The sequence below is a fragment of the Chlorocebus sabaeus genome, chromosome 9 (assembly GCF_047675955.1).
Source record: "Chlorocebus sabaeus isolate Y175 chromosome 9, mChlSab1.0.hap1, whole genome shotgun sequence".
NCBI lineage: Eukaryota > Metazoa > Chordata > Mammalia > Primates > Cercopithecidae > Chlorocebus > Chlorocebus sabaeus.
The window spans coordinates 49,652,654-49,674,439 of NC_132912.1; the positions used below are offsets into that span (position 1 = coordinate 49,652,654).

The 21,786-nt window shown below is 40.9% G+C and overlaps 1 protein-coding gene across 9 annotated transcripts in view; it reads right to left on the bottom strand.

Moving 5' to 3' along the window:
* MARCHF8 (membrane associated ring-CH-type finger 8) overlaps positions 1–21,786 on the bottom strand; it is a 212,746-nt gene that overhangs the window by 83,744 nt on the left and 107,216 nt on the right. For 4 of the 9 annotated variants that reach the window (XM_073018952.1, XM_073018950.1, XM_073018954.1 and 1 more), the window contains exons 2-3: positions 21,186–21,278; positions 2,263–2,442 (exon numbers count right to left, since the gene is read on the bottom strand). In XM_073018952.1, the coding sequence (XP_072875053.1) occupies positions 2,263–2,364 (102 nt within the window). In that variant the 5' untranslated portion in view covers positions 2,365–2,442; positions 21,186–21,278. Of the gene's footprint in view, positions 1–2,262; positions 2,443–19,656; positions 19,741–21,185; positions 21,279–21,786 lie in introns of those variants that run through there. The other 5 variants (XM_073018953.1, XM_007962533.3, XM_007962530.3 and 2 more) reach the window with 2 other exon arrangements.

The following is a 21,786-nucleotide window of genomic DNA, read 5'->3' on the forward strand; positions in this document are numbered from 1 at the left end:
AGTCCTCAAATAAAGAATGAGGGGACAGAAAAAGTATCTGAAGAATAGCCAAAGAGCTCCAAATTCTACGAAAACTGTAAACCCACTGATCCACAAACACAACTTCAGAATGCAAGCAACAAATAAAAAATATTTTTTAAATAAAGCTGAAAGAAGTCACTGTCAGCCAACCCACATTGTAAGAAATGCTAAAGTTCTTTAGACAAAACAAAAATGATAGATGGAAATACACCAGAAATGGTAATTACCTGAGTACATGAATCTACTATTATTTAAAAGAAAATTATTTAAAGTATTTCTTTAAAAATATATTCTAGGGTTTAAAATTTATTAAAAGACAATAATGAAAAGGCCAGAAGGAAAGAAATGAAAGTATACTATTGTAAGGTTCTCATACGGTATTTGAAATAATAGATCATCTCGCCAGGCGCAGTGGCTCACGCCTGTAATTCCAGCACTTTGGGAGGCCGAGGTAGGCGGATCACGAGGTCAGGAGATCAAGACCATCCTGGCTAACACGGTGAAACCCCGTCTCTACTAAAAATACAAAAAATTAGCTGGGCGTGGTGGCAGGTGTCTGTAGTCCCAGCTACTCGGGAGGCTGAGGCAGGAGAATGGCGTGAACCCAGGAGGTGGAGCTTGCAGTGAGCCGAGATCATGCCACTGTACTCCAGCCTGGGGGATGGAGCAAAACTCCACCTCAAAAAATAATAATAATAATAATTATAACAGATCATCTCCACAGTGACATGATCCCATCACTGAAACTTAATTCATATTCATTCATTCATTCATTCATTCATCAACTGTATTGACAACTGTATAAAAGTCATTAACCCTCTGTAGAAGATTACAGTTATGGGCTTCAGCGAGGGTGTGTTAACAGATTAGACTAAGCAAACAGGTGGATTATTTGCGTCTAAGTAAAATACAAGGTTCGCTCTTCTTACGGGATTCAGAAGGAATATCTCCCAAGCACAGGAGGATCAGAAATCATAGCAAAAGATTTTGGGTTGAACCAGTGCCAGGAAAAGCTGCATAAATACAAATAGGCTCCACTGGACAAAAATTTACCTTTCAAATCAATCCTGATACCACATTTGAGACCCTAGAAACACAACCACTATTTCATCCTGTGCCACTGCTGCTGAAGCTCTCATGGGGTCCTGTAAGTTCCTGGTTCAACTGCTCTTCCACTTCTGCCACCTCATCTGGGCTCCACGACACCCTGAATTGTCAGGCTGCCACTGGGTGTTCAAAATATCCCCACGCTAAGGAGAGACAGAATAGTTTCTCTTTCTTCCCAATACCAATCAAAATCCCCATTCTACAAATAATTGATTAATGCTATTTATTTAGACCTTAAAAATCCCATCAAACAGATAAATTCAATAAGGCTTTATTAAATATCCACCTACAGTAAACCTGCAGTGAGGGTGTATATCAGAAAGAGTCTCCCTTCCTGGCCTCACCATTGGACATTTTCCTTTTTCTATTCCAAACAAGTTTACATAGCTTCCTCATATACACACTGCTATGGACTAAATGTTTGTTTCCCACAAAATTTTTATGCTGGAACTCTAATCCGTAATGTAATGGTATTTGGAGGTGGGGCCTGGAGGAGACAATTAGGTCCTAGGGATGGAACCCTCTCCATGGGATCAGTTCTCCTATATGAACAGCCACATGACAGCTCGCTTCCTTCCTCTCTCCATGCCATGTGAGGACACAGCAAGAAGGCAGCTGTTTATAAGTCAGGAAGTAAGACCTCACCAGAATCCAACCATGCTGGCACCCTAATCTCAGACTTCCAGCCTCCAGAACTCTGAGAAATAAATGCTTGTTATTTAAACCACCCAGGCTATGGCATTTTGTTACAGCCACTAGGGCAGACTAAGACACACATTAAGAAATTCCAGCCATCTGGTGTCCAAATTTCACACTACAATGAATAGGGAACTAGCAGCATCATGTTCTGAGAATCCAAAGAACTTAGTCACAGTGATTAATCAAAAATAATCAGGCAGATTTAACTGATGAAGGTAAGTCATTTATAACCATTTATAAGCATAATAGTTTACACCAAAATCTGAAAACCTAGAAATCTACAAAAAGACAATTCCTTCTGAGTACAACTATTTGTGTGCTTATCAGTATATTAACAGAGAAAACCTGACCTTTAGAGTTTAAGCATTGTTCTTGGTCATCTTTAATAAAAATGTAATAAAAGTAATGAAACCAAAAAAGATATTCTCCCAGTACCTGTTCTTCCTTCTCCTTTTCTTTGGTCTTACTTCTGTAGACTCTAGCAGAGGTGGCATCCTGGGATGGAATGGCAGAGATCTGATGCAGTGGCATGCTCATCCCAACCTCCTATCTGGTCGTTGTCTTCACAGAAGAGAGTCTCCACTGGTAGAGTCATTTTGGGCCATGGATTTCAAGCTGAGAGAAAATGAAGAGAGAATAAACATAACTCAGCTAAAACACTTTAAATTTCCAAGAGTGAGCTTACCATTTTATATTTATATTCATATGTATATTTAAATAAGTTACGGTGACATAAATGTTTGGTCTTCAAAAACAATAGAAGATGAATGTCTAAGGGGAAAATTCTAACTTTTCTCATAATAAGATGGCACCACCTGAAAGAGGCAGGTGGATCATGTACACATATAATCAGAGATTAATCTTCCATTGGCTACTTAGGTTTAAAACAAAGCAGTGACACCATTTATTTTAAGAATATTTTTGAAGTTAAACTTTTTTTATCACGACCAAGCATTTTTCCTGAAATAAGCAGTGATCTTTCCTTAAGACCACTGCCTGTGAGTCCACATAATGGTGAGATCAGAGGTTAGGAAGTCCAAATTAAATTCAAGATATCTATGATCCATACTTAACCTTCCAAAAGTATAGACTTTACATGAGCTGTTGGCAAACATTTCCTATAAAGGGCAAGATACATATTTTAGGCACTGTGGTCCAAGTCTGTTCCAGCTAATTAACTCTGCCACTGTGGCATGAAAGCACCCATAGAGAGTGTGTAAATGGGCCAAGTGCAGTGGCTCATGCCTGTAATCCCAGCACTTTGGGCGACCGAGGCAGGCGAATCACGAGGTCAGGAGATCGAGACCATCCTGGCTACCACGGTGAAACCCCGTCTCTACTGAAAATACAAAAAATTAGCCTAGCATGGTGGCAGGCGCCTGTAGTCCCAGCTACTCAGGAGGCTGAGACAGGAGAATGGCACAAACCCAGGAGGCACAGCTCGCAGTGAGCTGAGATCGCACCACTGTACTCCAGCCTGGGTAACAAAGCAAGACTCCGTTTCAAAAAAAAGAGAGAGAGAGAGAGTAAATGAATGAGAGTAGTTATGTACCAATAAAACTTTATTTACAAAAATAGGCAGCAGGCTAGATTTGGCCCACAAAACTGTAGTTTGCCAAATACTGCTGTAAAAGGTTTCCTAGAGAATATGAAGGGTCACCATGACATTCCTGAGAACCATGAGAAAGGCTGCCTTTAGGTAAAATAACAGTGTATGCATAAGATGTCTTCAGTGATTCCAGGTACCTCTGCCCTTTTTCTGGTTTTCTCTTACACATCCCCCAAAATGTCTAATAATTGACTTGTGTGTTGTTCTCTCTCCCCACTTACCAACTGAGATCTATCCAACTCTGTATACAAAACCAGTTAAATGTAAATTATCCAGAAAATTTAATGTAGTAAAATGTTTCATTTTGTTCAAATTTTAACAGAAAATGGAAGCCTTCAACCAAAAGAATGAATCTTGAATTTGGAGATTGTCATTTATTAACCATGTGGTGGGATAGGGGGTGGGGACAAGTGAGGCAGCAGGAAAAGGCAGGGTAAACAACAGGGCCTGACAACCCCAAGGTCACATTTGATAAGCAGTCACTTACTCCACCTCTCCCAAAACTCTACCCTGGATCAAAGGCAGGTGTTTGTAAGACTGGTGCCAACTCTTGGTAGTGTCCCTAAGCAAGCAGAGGAGCACCAAGACTCACAAAATGGCTTCCTTCACACAACTCTAGAATCAATGAACAACAAAAAGGAACAAAAACTGGGAGGGATCAACACATAGAAGAAAATTAGCTAAAACAATAATCTGTTTATAAAGTCTAGTTTTACAGTAAACAGGTGAGTGATCATTGATAATAACAACAAAAAAAGGAAAATAGAATAGGTGATGTTAGTGTCCAGCTATCACACACCATCTACTCTATTTCAAGCCTTTGATGAGGAAGATGGAGCACTACTGTGCCCAAGAAACAGTCTGAATGTTTGTATTCAAGCACATCACACAAGACAAGAGGCACTTACTGCGGAGCTGCCTTGTACTCCCTGAGAGATCACAATAGGCAGTGGTAAGCAGTTTTTTCATCACTAATGCACTAAAGTCCTCTGTTACAGATGACAAACTCCATGGGGCCTCTTGGAATACTTAGTCAAACTGACCATATCCAGAGCCCTATCCCTATCATGCCAGTAGCTACCTGTGGTGCTTCTCATATAATCATTATTATTACATCATTGGTACATGCCCATGACAAGCCTGAGAAGGGCTATTTATGGCATGGAAACACAGATGTAAGAGGGTCTCAAAATTTTTGCGGCTTTGAAGGACATCCCTCCTCACTGCCACTAAAGTTAGTCTTCTGATATGTACCACCACCACAAGGCAACAGACTTACAAGTTTGCCTGAAACAATTTCTCTCCTATGCCAGACATATTTAGGATAAAAATGAGTTTACAAACAAACCATAAAACAGGCCATGCCATTTTTTATGTGAAGATTTACATGAAGAGTATAATCATATATTACTCACATTATTTTCTTTGCATAATTTCCAGACATCTTTTATATCAACTAAATTAATCTTTACATAAGAATAACAGTTAAACCTCAGCACTATGCCTGACAATCCAGGCATGAGGGCTTCAATTTGACTAATGCTAACTTGCAAAATACAGCACACCTAACATGAATATCCACATCTAGAAGAGATACTGCCAAAGCTGGTTGTTGAGGAAACTAGAAATGGATCCCCATGTTCATGGATCAAAATACTTAATATTGTTAAAATGGCAATTCTTCCCAAGTTGATACAGAGAGTCAAAGCAATCTCTATCAAAAACTGAGCTGACTTCTTTACAGAAATTTGACAAGCTGATTTGAAAATTTATATGAAATTCAAGGGACTCAGATCTGCCAAAACAATCTCGAAAAAGAAGAACAAAGTTGGAGAGCTCACATTTCCAGACTGCAAAACTTATGACAAAGGAACAGTAATCAAGACTGTGTGGTACTGGAATAAGAACAGATATATCAATGAAATAGAATTTAGAGTTCAGAAACAAACCCACGTATCTATAGTCAGCTGATTTTCAAGAAGGGTGCCAAGATCACTCCTTAGGGAAAGAGTACTGTTTTCAACAAATGGTGCTGGGACAACTGGATAGCCACATGCAAAAGAAATTTGGATCTCTTCCTCACACAAAGAAAAAATAGACAAACTACACATCATCAAAATAAAAACTTTTGCGCTTCAAAAGACACCACTGAGAAAGGGAAAAAACAGCCAGTCATAGTGGTTCACACCTATAATCCCAGAACTTTGGGAGGCCAAGGCAAGAGAATATCTTGAGGCCAGGAACTCAAGAACGGCCTGGGCAATACAGCAAGACTCAACCTCTATTTAAAAAAAAAAAGTGTAAAAGACAAATGACAGAATAGAAGAAAAAGTTTACAAATCATATATGTAATAAGGGACTTGTATCTAGAATACATAAAGAACTCCCTTACGACTCAATAACATAAGGGCAAAGCCAGGTGCAAGTAGTTCACGTCTATAATCTCAGCATTTTGGGAGGCTGAGGTAGGAGGACTGCTTCAGGCCAGGAGTTCAAAACCAGTGTATGAAACATACCGAGGCCCCATCTCCACCAAAATAATAATAATAATAAAGACAAATAACCCAATGAAAAATGGGTTAATCAACATCATTAGCCATCATGGAAATACAAATCAAAACTATCAGATATTACTTTAATTATGTTCATAATTAAAGACAAACAGTTAAGTGTTGGCAAGGATGTTGTGAAACTGAAACCCCCATATACTGCTAGTGGGGATCTATGTAGCAGTTTTGAAACAGTCTGGCTCTTTCTCAAAATGTTAAATATCATATGACCCAACAACTTCACTCCTAGGGTATACACATCCAAGAGAAATGCAAACATTTCCTCACACGAAAACTTGTCCATGAATGGATCACATTATTCATAATAGCCAAAAGGTGGAAACAACCTAAATGTCCATCAAATGATGAATGGATAAATCAAATAAGCTATATCCATTCAACGGAATCATATTCAGCAATAAAAAGAAATAAAGTACTGACACATGCCACAATATGGATGAACCTTTAAAAAATTATGCTAAGTAGGCCTCCTAAGTAGGAGATGGCTACTGTTGCCCTATCTGTCTCACCCTTCCAGTTAAAGGCAATAGAAAGAGTACAAAGTCAGCAATCAGAAGGCTATAAAAAGAGTACAAAGTCAGCAATCAGAAACCTAAGTTCAAATCCTGGCTCTAATTGTGGATGTTGGGCAAACTGACGCATTCCTAAGCTGTTTGGTCTCCTCATCTGTAAAAGAGAAGGGTAATCATGTCCACTCAGTTCACAGGGTTTCTGTGAAGATCAAATAAGACTGTCTCCAGGCTGGGTGTGATGGCTCACGCCTGTAATCCCAGCACCTGGGAGGCCAAGGCGGGTGGATCACCTGTGGTCAGGAGTTCTTGACTAGCCTAGCCAACATGGCAAAACTCCATCTCTACTAAAAATACAAAAATTAGCCAGGTGTGGTAGTGAGTGCCTATAATCCCAGCTGCTTGGGAGACTGAGGCAGAAGAATTGCTTAACTCGGGAGGCAGAGGTTGCAGTGAGTCAAGATCATACCATTGCAATCCAGCCTGGGTGACAAGAGTGAAACATAGGTGCTCTTAACATCAGCACATCTGCCAGCAGGCTTTTCCAGGCATTTGCAGTGATTTCTCTCACTGCATTACAAAAACCTGCAGGTTTGCTTTGTTTTTCCAGAACTATTTTCTGACCCCCTATGCCTCAGTCAAACACAGATTTATACAACTGGGACCGTGAATCCTTTCTAACATTTATGTACAATACATAAGCAGCTTGACTCTGAGAGGAAGCAAGGTTGACATCCCCTTCCTAAAAGGAGAGTGGTAGGAAAGGCCAATGCTGAAGACAACCAGTATGGCTTCACAGTCAAACTGTTCTATGCTCTTTCCAGAGAACAACATAAATGAAGATTCTGCCCATTCCAACAACAAGGCTTTGGACAAATAATGTGGTGAGCTAGGAGAAGACAAATGCCAGCTGCAGCGTCTCAGAGGAACGGCCATCCCAGGAAGAGTTCACATGCCTCCCTGTACCCTTGTTTGCAGGGTGCCAGACTCTCCAGCAGCACCCTGCTCCTCCCTGCTGTAAACTGTATCTTAACATCCTGACTGGCATTGTTAGAATCAACAACTTGAAGCTAAGCCTGTTTTTATAAGGAGTAAATTTCATGTAAAAAATGAGAAGTCCATGCAGAGCAGCTAGCAGAAACAGAAAGAGAAAAAGCAGTAAAAGGAGTGAGGAGATCAATTCTAGATATTAACACTGAATGATCAAAGCCAGACTTAAGGCAGTGGATATGGAGGGAGAAGTGAGGTCATTTGAAAAGCAGGACTAACATAACCTAGTGAGGGATCTAAACTGTCCCATGGTTTCTGGCTGTGTACTCACATGACAGAGATGCACAGAAAAGCAGCAGGGGAAGGAGGTAAGCTCAACGTGGACAGACTGAGCTTCACATGCCTTTAAGAAACCAAAGACATAGGCCAGGCGGTGGCTCACGCATGTAATCCCAACACTTTGGGAGGCCAAGGCGGGCAGATCACAAGGTCAGGAGTTTGAGACCAGCCTGGCCAATGTGGTGAAACCCAGTCTCTACTAAAAATACAAAAATTAGCTGGGCGTGGTGGTGGCGGCCTGTAATCCCAGCTACTCCGGAGGCTGAGGCAGAAGAATCACTTGCACCCGGGAGGCAGAGGTTGCAGTAAGCGGAGAATGCACCATTGCACTCCAGCCTGGGCAACAAGAGTAAGACTCCACCTCAAAAAAAAAAAGAAACCAAAGACATGTTCACAAATGCATATTGGGAGTCACTAGTACATCAAGACACATGAACATACATGGACAGAGAATCAGTCATTTATGTCATTTATGACATTATGTAGAACCTGTAGAATCAGTCGTTTATGTCATTACGTACTACAAATAAATGCTAAAATACAGTATCAATACCTAACATAAGAAAACCTGTATCTTGGGGCAGGCATGGTAGCTCAACAGCAAAGATGGAATGACACGTACAATCATGGATACCTAAAAAGAACTAACGATATGAATAATAAAAATTATGCAAGTGAAAATATAAAGCAATTACTAACAACAACAAAAACTATAGAAGAAAGAAAATGTAATAATTTGGCTTTAAAATGAACAGTACAAATTTCAACATGGACAACAGTGTAAACATTACGATGATATAAGCAACACTGAGATAACCAAATTGGGAGGATGGGAAGAGGGAAGGTTGGGTAAAAAAGGAAGTCAACAGATAATAGCTAATGTTTGTAAGTCAAGAAACAGTATGAACATATTATTTGAAAACACGGAAGCAACTCTCAGAAGACACATGGGGCTGCCTATGGGGAAGATTCTGCCCATTCCAACAACAATGCTTTGGACTGTGGAGGACCAGAGCAAAGGACTACTGTTTTTCATTCTAGGACATTGGGTACACCAAGTTCCTAATCACAGTTCTAAAATTCAGAAAACTATCAAAAATTAAAAATTTTTAAAAACCACTCTACCCTTTCTTATTTAACACTAAAACTTAATTGAACTCCTAGGCCAGGCGCGGTGGCTCATGCCTGTAATCCCAGCACTTTGGGAGGCCAAGGCGGGCGGATCACAAAGTCAGGAGATGGAGATCATCCTGGCTAACATGGTGAAACCCTGTCTCTACTAAAACAACAAAAAATTAGCCGGGCATGGTGATGGGCACCTGTAGTCCCAGCTACTTGGGAGGCTGAGGCAGGAGAATGGTGTGAACCCAGGAGGCGAAGCTTGCAGTGAGCCAAGACCGCCCCACTGCACTCCAGCCTGGGCAACAGAGTGAGACTCCATCTCAACAACAACAACAAAAAAAAACTTGATTAAAATCCTTGGGGCCAAAACCTGACCTGAACTGACAGGAAGCTACTCAAAACTATACTTATGCTACTTAGTGTAAATATTATATATACTTCAATGCAGAAATAGCGCATTTGAGTAAGGCATCTTACTGCAAGCCTCGATAGGAGTATCTGATAATTTACAGTATATGTAGCAGATTACTTGTCTAAAAACCTGAGAATTTCTAAATTCCAAAATATTTCTAATCCTAGAGTTTTGAGGCTTAAAATTCATTTTTCAAAATGAAATGTATTACTTTTATTACATGTATTTTAGTACACATATTACTTTTATTTTTTAGATTTTAAAGATATTTTGAAGAACTCAGTGGAGAGAAAGTATAAAAAGAATAACAGGTATGAGACTCATGTGACCTTAAATGGATCAACACCTAATGCCACACACTTTCCAAAAGTGGCATTATTCCTGGATCGTTATTTAGATAATAAATAAAGAGATTACCTTATCTCATTAAAAATTTGAAAAAGAAAGCAAGAAAACTTCACTTGACTCCTCATTCATATCCCGCTACTGTCCCATCTATACTACTTTTCTAGCAAAAGGTGTCTACACTCACATTCAACATTTCCTCACTTTCTATACACATTTCAACTAACTACAATCTGGCTTCTGTACAGTAAGGTCTACAATGCTCTCCATATTAATCCTAAAAATTGTTTTGCAGCCCTCATGTTATTTGACTTGATACTTTGACTCTCTTCCTAGTCTTAAAATACTCTTTTGACTTAAATGACATAATACCGTCCTAGTGTTCCTCCTGCTCCATCTCCACCTCTGCAGATCTATCTCCTATAGTATGACATTGTATGCAGAGATTCCTCAAAGTTTCATTTAACCCTCTCTGATTCTCATTCTGTGCTCCCTTTTCCTGGGTGATTTAATCCATAACTTTGGCTTGAATGCCCACCTTTGCAGATGTTATTTAAAAAGAAAATATTGATAAATCAGACTTTATTGAATTCAAAACTTTTGCACTTTAAAAGATACCATTAATAAAACAGAAGATAAGCCAACGACTGTGGAAAAAATACTTGACAATCATATATCTGATAAAAGACTTGTATCTAGAATAAAGAACTCCTACATAAGACAAACAACATAATTTTAAAATAAACAAAATATATTAACAGACGTTTCATCAAAGATGATATATGACAGCCAGGCTCTCATATATATGTGCCTGTAGTCCTAGTCATGTGGGAGGCTGAGGCAAGAGGGTGGTTTGAGCACATGAGTTCGAGGCTACATTGAGCAATATACGCCATTCTGGGCAACAGCGTGAGACCCTGTCTCTAAAAAAAAAATAAAATAATGAAGACATATGAATAGCTAATAAACTCACGAAAAGATGCTGCAAATTAAAACCACAATAATATACCACTATACCCCCCCTAGAATGGCTACTACCAAAAACACTAGAATGGCTCCAATCAAAAAGACAGTCAATACTAATTGTTTGATACAGAAAAATTAGATCTCTCACGTATTTCTGGTGAGAATATAAAGTGGTATAGATACTCGGAAAACAGTCTGGCAGTTTCTTGAAAAGTTAAACAAACTTATCACATGACCCAGGAACTGCAGTCCCTGGAATTCATCCAAGAGATATGAAAACATATGTCCACACAAAGACACACATATGAATGTGCATAGCGGCATTCCTCATAATAGCCCAAAACTGGGAATATCCCAAATGTCCACCAACTAAAGAATAGATAAAAATGTGGCTTATCTATACAATGAAATTCTATTCAGCAATTAAAAGGAACAAACCAATCATATACACTACAGCATGGATGAACCTCAAAGACTATGCAAATTGAAACAAGTCAGACACAAAAGACTATACATTATACAATTCTGTTTTTATAAAGTGTCTTGAGAAGGCTGAGAAGGCAGATCAGTGATTGCCTCATGTTGGGTGTAGTTGTGGGTATGATATGACCTGCAAATGGGCAAGAGGGAACTTTGGGGGCAAAGGAAATGTCTCAAACTGGATTACAATGATGCTGCACTGCTTCAAATTTACTAATCACTGAATTGTACACTTGTAACAGGTGAATTTTATGGTGCCTAAATTAAACCTCAAGATACTCATTTAATACAGCTTACAAGGCCCTATGTATCTATGCCACCTCATTTTGTACTACCCCTCTCTCTATAGTCCAGCAACAGCAGTGTTTCTTCAGCCCCCTCAGACCTCCCAGGACCTTCCCACCACAGCCTATTTATATGGTATTCTCTGCCTGCAACACTCTTCCTTCCCCTTCTAGGTTAACTAACTCTTCCTCAACCATCTGACCATCCCGACAGAGGAAATTCCACATTCATAGTTCTTTATATGATCAATGAAGAACCTCTACTTCATTAACAATGTTCACAGTTAGAATGTTACATTTATTGAGTTGTTTAATTAACGACTTTCTCCCCTATTCAGCCGTAAGCTCCCCAAAGACAGCATATCTCATTTCGCTCACCTTTGTATCTCTCTTTCTGTGGCCTATCACATAAGATCTATTCAATAAATGCTGGTTGGATCAATCTCTCTGAGACAGCAGCCAAAAAGGGCTGAGAATTTCATTTGCAACTCAAACTATTAAGCAACACTGTTCTCTGTCTCAAATCCTGATCAAGTGCCCTAGCGGAGATTTGGAAACAACTAACAAAAATTCAATGTTTGTCAACCTGGTACAATTCATTTTAAATGGGAAGAAACCCACTGATCTTTAAATATCTGCAGCAGATTGACCACATTGCACTTAGTTGAAAATTGAAATGGAATTCAAATATAGCGGAATGTAGTCTAAGTATCTTTAAGAAAAATTTTAAAAGATGACAAGTGTAAGTAGTTTAGAATTACTGATCAAAGCATTTTAAGACAGAGGAAAACTTAAGTTTCCTAAGTTATAGATGAGAAATTTCAACCTTTGAGTCAAAAACCCAATTGCTGGTGTTAGTGAGAGGTGACAATGTGTTAGCAGCCCTCACTCTCAGCGCCTCCTCGGCCTCCGGCCTCGGGTCCACTCTGGCGGTGCTTGAGGAGCCCTTCAGTCCGCCACAGCACCCTGGGAGCCCCTCTCTGAGCTGGCTGAGGCCAGAGCCTCCTCCCTCTGCTTGCGGGGAGGTGTGGAGGGAGAGGCAGCGGGTGGGAACTAAGGCTAAGCTGGGGGCCGGTTTGAGTTCTGGCGGAGGTGGGGGTGGGGGCCAGCTCGGAGGGCTCGCACACGGAGCTGCCCGCCAGCACCGCTGGCCCAGGGCAGTGAGGGGCTTAGCACCCAGGCCAGCAGCTGCGGAGGTTGCGCCAGGTCCCCCAGCGGTGCCGGCCAGCCATTTCTCACCAGGCCCTAGGTGCCTCCCCGCGGGGCAGGGCTCCAGACCTGCAGTCTGCCATGTCTGAGCTCCTCCCCGTGCTGCGGTGGGCTCCCCGACACGCACCGCCCCCTGCTCCATGGCACCCAGTCCCATCCACAGCCCAAGGGCTGAGGAGTGCAGGCGAGGCTCAGGACTAGGGAGCAGCTCAGCCTGCAGCCCTGGTGCAGGATCCGCTGAGTGAAGCCAGCTGGGCTCCTGAACTGGATGGGGACTTGGAGAACTTTTATATCTAGCCGGAGGATCGTAAATACACCAGTCAGCGCTCTGTGTCTAGCTCAAGGTTTGTGAACACACCAGTTGGTACTCTATATCTAATTAACCTAGTGGAGACTTGGAGGACTAGCACTCTGTGACTCTGTTTAGCTCAAGGATTGCAAATATACCAATCAGCACTCTGTGTCTAGCTCAGGGTTTGTGAATACACCAACTGGTACTCTGTATCTAGCTAAGTAGCACTCTGTGACTGTGTCTACCTCAAGGATTGTAAAGGCACCAATCAGCACTCTGTCAAACTGGACCAATCAGCTCTCTGTAAAATAGACCAATCAGCTCTCTGTAAAATGGCCTAATCAGCAGGATGTGGGTGGGGCCAGATAAGGGAATAAAAGCAGGCTGCCCCAGCCAACCAGCGGCAACCTGCTCAGGTCCCCTTCCACACTGTGGAAGCTTTGTTCTTTCGCTCTTTGCAATAAATCTTGCTGCTGCTGCTCACTTTGGGTCCACACTGCAGTTATGAGCTGTAACACTCACAGCAAAGGTCTGCAGCTTCACTCCTGAGGCCAGTGAGACCACGAAACCACCAGGAAGAACGAACAACTCCAGATGCGCTGCCTTTAAGAGCTGTAACACCACAGATGTCTGCAGCTTCACTCCTGACAGCAAGACCACAAACCCACCAGAAGAAAGAAGCTCCAGACACATCTGAACCTCTGAAGGAACAAACTCCGGACACACCATCTTTAAGAACTGTAACACAGCGAGGGTCCGCGGCTTCATTCTTGAAGTCAGTGAGACCAAGAACCCACCAGTTCCGGACACAATAGCAAGTTACAGAAGCTTGCTATCAAACAGTCAAACGAGAGCCCAAATATGGTACTGCACTAGTATCACCTCAAAGCCACTGCCACATCACATCTCACCCTCTGTCTCACTATCACTTAACCACTGGTTAGCAAGGCTAACCTTAAGCTATAAAGCTATAAAGACTGCTCTGCTCCTGCCTTTTACTGAAATGAAGACCAAAATTAAACTTGAAAGCTCTGAGAAATTTCAGGGAAGATGACAGAGAAACACCACAAGGTCTCCCTATGTTACCCACTAAAAACAAGTCTGATACAAATTTTGTTATGTGGGCTGGCCTGTTAAAACTATTAGCTTTAAAAACAATGAGTTCATTTTAAAATATAAAAATTAACTTTTGTTTTTGTTTTTGTTTTGAGAAAAGGAGTCTCTCTCTGTTGCCCAGGCTTGAGTGCAGTGGTGCGATCTCGGCTCACTGCAACCTCCACCTCCCTGGTTCAAGCAATTGCCCTGCCTCAGCCTCCTGAGTAGCTGGGATTACAGGCGCATGCCACCACGCCTGGCTAATTTTTTGCATTTTTAATAGAGAAGGGGTTTATCCATGTTGGCCAGACTGATCTCGAATTCCTGACCTCAAGCAATCTGCCCACCTCGGCCTTCCAAAGTGCTGAGATTACAGGTGTGAGCCACCGAGCCCGGCCATGAACTGAAATTTTTTAATGCAACAAGAATAAAGCAGGCCAGGAGTGGTGGCTCACACCTGTAATCCTGACACTTTAGGAAGCCAAGGTGAGTGAATCGCTTAAGCTCCAGGAGTTTGAGACCAGCCTGGGCCACATGGTGAGACCCCATCTCTACTAAAAATATAAAAAAATTTGCTGGGCGTGGTGGTGCACACCTGTGGTATCAGCTACTTGGGAGACAGGTGGGAGGATCACTTGAGCCCAGGGGACAGAGGTTGCAGTGAGCCAAGATCGTACAACTACACTCCAGCCTGGGTGACAGAAGGAGAACCTGTCTCAAATAAAAAAAAAAGTAACTACCATAAAATATATATACAATTACCAAGAGTGAAGAAATCATAAGACAAATACATCCCACAGACTAAAGTTTACCCAGACACAAAAGACTGAAGTTTGTTAGTTTTTAACTCTCCTAGAGTAATTTAGAGCATTAGCAGGTGCAGTGGCTTGCACCTGTAGTCCCAGCTACTTGGGAAGCTGAGATGGGAGGACCACTTTAGGACAGGAGTTCAAGACTGGCCTGGGCAACATAGTAAGACCTTGTCCCCCACCAAAAAAATTCAGATCATTACTAGAGGTAATAAAGGGTACAATAAATGTTAAAACAATAATAAATACGCAATGCTGAAGATAAGTGGAAAATAAAATCCAAAACATAAATGATTTAAACAGATAAAAGTAACTGAAGAAACTAAAAAGTATAAACATACTGCCTGTGAGTAATAATGCTGGAGGAAAAAACTAGATGAAAGCACTTGCAAATCGTAAGTACTTTACATGATATTTCATTTAAATCTCACAGCAGTGCTAGGAGGGAAAGAAACAAAATTTTATCCCCCTTTCATGCATGGCTTAAAGAAATTAATCAACTTGCCCAAGTTTTCACAGCCATATTTCAAGGACTCTCAGCTGCTAGCATTTGCCTGATCTTACAGAAGGTGCCAACAAAAAGTTTTATGCAACTAGACCATAACTGCCCCTGACTAACCTGGGATTCCAAGGTGCCACTTTCAGAGATGTTAGAATGGATAAAAATGCACAACTTATGCTTGACTAAATATGATAGCGTGCAGCAACCTACCAGGTGAACCTAAAATATGTAGTGGTTTTGTTTTGTTTTTTTTAATTTCACAGTGGCACTGCTACGGGAAGGACTAAGATAAAACATGATATGTTCCTGTCTTTGTTGTAGTAAAGAAGAGTTATTATAATCCCTATGGATATAGAAAACAACATGGAATTCACATTTGAAGTATTAAAGAGTGACATGCCTTTTGCTGCCTTTTTTGTCTATACAGAGGGATACTTAACCAAAGCAATGGTTATATCTGCCTAAAATTTGGCAAAGATAATAAATTAGATATTTCAAAAGTGGGTTATTTTAAGGCACTAAGATATGCCTCAAACAGGTCTAATTCATGGCAGGTATTTAACTGTATCATTTTGAGTGCACTTACAAATTTGTATCACAAGCCACAGAAAAGAAACACTGCATTTAAAAACTATAGCCCATATCCTTATGTTCTTTCATCTTTATTCTAGTAGACTATGCGAGGTATTTCCAACACACAACCTCAGAGGTTGAAGCCAAGAAGAGTGTCAGAATGGATTCAAGGTGTGCCAACAATGCTACCCAGTAGGAAGAAATTCCATAAAAACTGGGCCCCTAAGGAAAACAACAAAGTCTAAAGCTGGAAGTCTTGTCCAAATGCAAGTGCTTGGCTAAGAGAGAGCTGTCAGGCTGTAGACTGAAAGGCAGTGTATGCAATTTAGAATCCCCAGACTAACAGAGAGAGACCACAGCTGCGTGACAGTGAGATGCTAATGTGGGGCAGGCAGGACTCAGCTCCAGACAGTGCATGCTATCCGGACTCCTTCCACAACTTGGGAAGACCTCAGTACAACCACTCTGGCAGGTATGTGAATTAGGTAAACAAGGTGTGATTACTGGGAAAAGGGCCTGGACTAATGTCTGGGCTTTCTGAAAGATTTTGCATCTCACGGAAATTATGGAATAGCCACAGTATTCCCTTGGTAATAGAATACAAAAATACTGAAAACACTCAAAGTTAAGAAAAGGGAAAACAGAAGATTTGTTAGGGTTCTTTTAGTATTTCACTTCTGAGAAACAGAAGTATGAGTCTAACTGCCTTTGGAGTTGAAAAACACCTTCAATCCATCAAGCACAGAAATAGTCTGCCTTTGGCTAGGTGCGGTGGCTCATGCCTATAATCTTCGGGAGACCGAGGCAGGTGGATCACCTGAGGTCAGGAGTTCGTGTGACCAGCCTGTCCAACATGGTGAAACCCCATCTCTACTAAAAATGCAAAAATTAGCCGAGTGTGGTGGGGTGGGGGGGGCGCCTATAATCCCAGCTACTTAGGAGGCTGAGGAAAGAGAATTGCTTGAACCTGGGAAGTGGAGGTTGCAGTGACCCAAGATCATGCCATTGCACTCCAGCCTGGGTGACAAGAGCAAGACTCCATCTCAAAAAAAAAAGAAAGAAAGAAAGAAGAAAAGAAAAAAGAAATAGTCTACCTTCTCGAACTCCTCCAAGAGCTCCTCAGTGCTTGCCCTGCAGAGAACAGTGTCTGATCCCCATAGATAAGGAAAGGGAAGGAGAGGTCAAGGCCCCAGCAGCCCAGAGTTCTCCCTGGGTATTCACCACACCATTAGAGAAGAAACCTATTTACTTTTCTGCCTCCCTCCTTGAAGGCTCAGTAATGAAGCCAAGATTAGAACTGGAGGCATGGATTCCAGCCACTTATCAAAAGATGTTCCATTTTCTCTTGCTATGTAACAAACTACCCAAAACTTTGTTGCTTGAACATCCATGATTTCCTATTTCTCGTAATTCCATGGATTGGCTAGGCAGCTCTTCTGCTGCCCTTACCTGACTTACATAGGCTGCTTCGCTGGGCTCAGCAGGGAAGGCAGGGCCTTCTCCATGTGGCCTTTTCTTCTAGGCTTTTTCACATTGTGGCAGCAGCATCCCAAGACAGTTCACCCACTACACATGGTGCCCCTGCTTACACTGTGTCCGCCAATGTCCCATTCAAGTCACATGATTGAGACCAAAGTCAAGAAGGGGGAAAAGAGACTCTACCACTTGATGGGTGCTGTGGTTTGGATGTGTCCCCCAAGTTCATGTATTGGAAACTTAATCCCCAATGCAACAGTGTTGACGGATGGGACTTGTAAGAGGTGATTAGGCCATGAGGGCTCTGCCCTCACTAATGGATTAATTTGTTATTGAGGAAGTAGGTTAGTTATCATGGGAGTGGGTTCCTAATAGAAGAATTAGTTCAGCCTCGTTCCCTTCTCTCCGTCCCATGAATGTGCTCTCTTGCCCATCTGCCTTCCACCATGGGATGATGCAGCAAGAAAGCCCTCACCAGATGGGAGCCCCTCAACCTTAGACTTCCCAGGCTGCAGAAATGTGAGAACTAAATCTTTATACTTTCTTAATTACCCCATCTCAGGTACTCTGTTACAGCAGCACAACGTGGACTAAGACAATGGGAGAAACAAGTGAAGTCACACTCAAACAGGCAGAGCTGGGAGCGGTGCGGGTGGCGGGGGGGTGGTAATTCATTAGGAGCCATTTTGTAAAATTTACCACATATTGTTTTCCCTACTTTTCCCTCTGATAATAATAGTTTTTATCAGCAGAATTTTTTTCAGGCGTTTTCATACCTATTATATATTCAAAGTTAATTATGATCTTTGTAATATGGGGGAAAAGGTGCTCAACTCTATTTCTACTACAGAACAACATTAATAAAGAGATCCAAAAATATTCCCAAGGTTTAGAGACTAGAATTCCTTCTAGCAATCCATACCTCTTGAAGATCTTATGTTCCTTAACAAACACATGGATCTTGTGAAGCATCTTTAGTAGGTTGACAGAGGAAGAAACTGTGGCCAAAGTTTATAACAGAAAAATCGAAGGCAATTATACTCCATTTGAAGTGCTTCCTGCAGAAAGAATTCTCAGCATGCCACTGTACAACGCAGCATATTAGGACAATGGCATACACTGCTCTGCACCAGCCAGCTTTCATCTCAGGCCGGAACAAGCATATTCTCTACATACTGCAGTAAACCAGAAAAACCAGAACAGGATTTGCCTCACTACTCACCTTATCCCCTGACCATCCAAGATATGTCTGCCCAGGTAGGACAAATCTTCTCAAGGACCCCCGTACATGCCATGGTCAACCTTACCCTTGTTCATTCTGTCCCACCTTCTTGGGATGTTCTTCCCTCTTTGCCTATCAGGCCCAAAATTCTCTGGCCTTCAGACCATACCTCAAAGCATCTCTTCTCTACAAGCAAAACACATTCCCCTTTCCCTTCCTTACTACCCATAGCACTTACCCAATTTCTTTACAGGTGGACATTAATCATAGAAAAACAGTCTTTCAATATAAGTGGTGGTTAATTTCACATGTCAACTTGACTAGGCCACAATATCCAGATATTTGGTCAAACATTACTCTGAATGTTCCTGTGAAGGTATTTTTTTAGATAAGATTAACATTTAAAATTGGTAGACTTCTTTTTAAGGCACGACAGGATTTATTACCATTTTACAGACGAGGAAACACTCAGAGAGGACAAGTGATCCACCTGCTCTAGGTCTCAAGTCAATACATGACTCAGCTGAAATTTCCCCTCCTAGATGTATACACAATGGGAGTAATGCCAGACCTGCTTCTCAAAACAGATATGCACAAGAAAACTGTTTTAGTCTAATTCTTCTGACAACTGGAAAGTAAATACTCACCAGGTCCTGTGCACATAATATTACCATAAGTCAGAAGTCTGTTGTTAGGAGCATAAAACCATGGTACAGATTGGGAGTGGGAAGATACACAGAAAGGATACCAAGAGTTTCTGTCAACTGCCCCTGGTCTGAGTTCAACATTTTTTTAAGAGATGCAATTTTTTTTTTTTTAGGAGATGGGGTTTCACTATGTTGCCCAGGCTGGACTTGAACTCCTAGGCTCAAATGATCCTCTTGCCTCAGCCTCCCAAGTATCTGGGACTAGAGGTGCCTGTCACCACACCCAGCTTCTAAATTGGTAGATTCTGAGTAAAACATCCTGCTATGTGGGTGGGCCTCAACTAATCAGTTGAAGGCCTTAATATAAAAAGGACTGACCTCTGCCAGAAGAGGGAATTCTGCCAGCAGACTGCCTTCAGTCTTCAACTCCAGAATCAACTCTTCCCTGAGCCTCCAGCCTGCCAGCCCACCCTACAGATTTTAGACTTGTCAGTCTCCACAATCATATGAATCAATTCCTTAAAACAAATTTCTCTCTCTCTCCCGATCTCTATCTATCTATCTATCTATCTATCTATCTATCTATCTATCTATCTATATATACAGGTATATCTGTACACACACACACACACAGACACACACATTCTATTGGTTTTGTTTCTTTGGAGAACTCTGACTGACACAATATATCACACAGTTTAGATCATTCCTTACAGGGTATAAAGCCTGGCCTACTTAAAAGGCTATATACTCCCTGGACTGTTGCATATTTTTTAGCAATCTCTGCAGTCTTCTGTACCATCATGTTTCTTTAGTATTCCCTAAGGTGTTCCATACAGAGCAGGGGTAAAATATTCCAGGAACTTTAATTTGCGCTTCCTTATGACTAAACCTTGTATCCTTCCAGTTTCCTAACCTTTCTGCACCACTGACTGTGATATGTATATATACTAAAGAAGCTGAAAGAAAGAAAAGGAATACTGCTCCCATTTTCCCATGGTGAAATCCCAAAGGTGGTTAATGTCTATTAAAAACTAGTAGTTTTATTACTAACTGGCACACAGGTGGTAGAATGTTTTTAAAAAAAAAAAACAAAAACTACAAACTATTATTCACTTTATGATCCTGCAATCCATTCTTTTTCATTTTCTCCACCTAGAAAACACCTTTTAGTGAAAAAACTATAATAAAAGCCAAAAAAAGTTGTAGTCGATCATCAAAATAATAACCCAAGACCAAATTTAAAGTAATATAAATGTAAATCAGGAAATGGTTTTTAAAGTCAGCTACCACGTCTTAAGAGATTTTCACTTTATTTTAAATCCCTTTGGGAAGACCTAGAAAATTTCATTCATTTACCCTAAGCAAACAAATGGACAAGCACGTATTTTCATAGTCTGACCCAAACAATGAATTGGTTCATCCATCATTTTCCAAGCATCTTCTAAGTGCCAGGCTCCTACTAGGAACTGGAAAATTTTAGAAGTGAACTGGTGCTATTGTTCCTCCCTTAAAATGTATTAGTGAATGCCCAGAAAATAAAGAATGCTCACATTTATTAAGCTACTCTCTTACAATGTGCATATTTCTGCTACTACCAGTTGAGTTGTGTACATTATCAAAAACCTATTGTTTAATCTCCAAACCTGTCTATGTCAATTGTACTCATTCTGCAATGGCATAATTGAATACTATATAAACTGATCACAAATGGACAAAAATGTGGTTACAAAAGTAAGAAGCTACTATTTCTATAAAACCTAAGTTGAATACTTTGGAAAGCATCCATACAGGCATATTACTTTCCTTAACATTTTTTGACAAATTGAGTATATATAAAACAACTATAAAAGACTAGAAAACAATTCTAAAATACCAGAATTCTGGCCAGGTGCAGTGGCTCATACCTGTAATCCCAGTGCTTTGGGAAGCTGAGGCAGAAGGATCACTTCAGGCCAGGAGTTTGAGACCAGTCTGAGCAACACAGCAAAACTCCATCTCTACAAAAAAATTTTTTAATTAAAAAAAAAGATAGAATTCTATGCTCCGATTGCTTCAAACGTTCCTGAAGTCTTAAACAGAGTGAAACTAGAAAACACAAAGGCTACTCTATAAATGTGGCTTTTAACAATAATACAGAACTGAGAGGACCCATAATACTCAAAGAAAGATTACTACCCTAGATTACAAGACTGGCCTTTCGTATCCTCCACTATTCCCAGAACAATCCATCAGTAGCAGTAACATTACACTTGAATACCTCCTGAAGTCAAGTTGTTTTATTTAAAACTGAAATATCCCTCTAAAAAACAACAACAAAATTAAGTATGTATGTACAAGGTATTCACTGCAGCACTGTTTCTAACAGCAAGACACTAAAGACAATCCAAATGTCCATTAATATGGAACTGACAATAAACTATGGTAAATTCACACAATGAAATAGAAAAAAGGCATAAAGAATGCCCCTATATACTTCTATGGAGTAATCAGCAGGAAATAATAGGA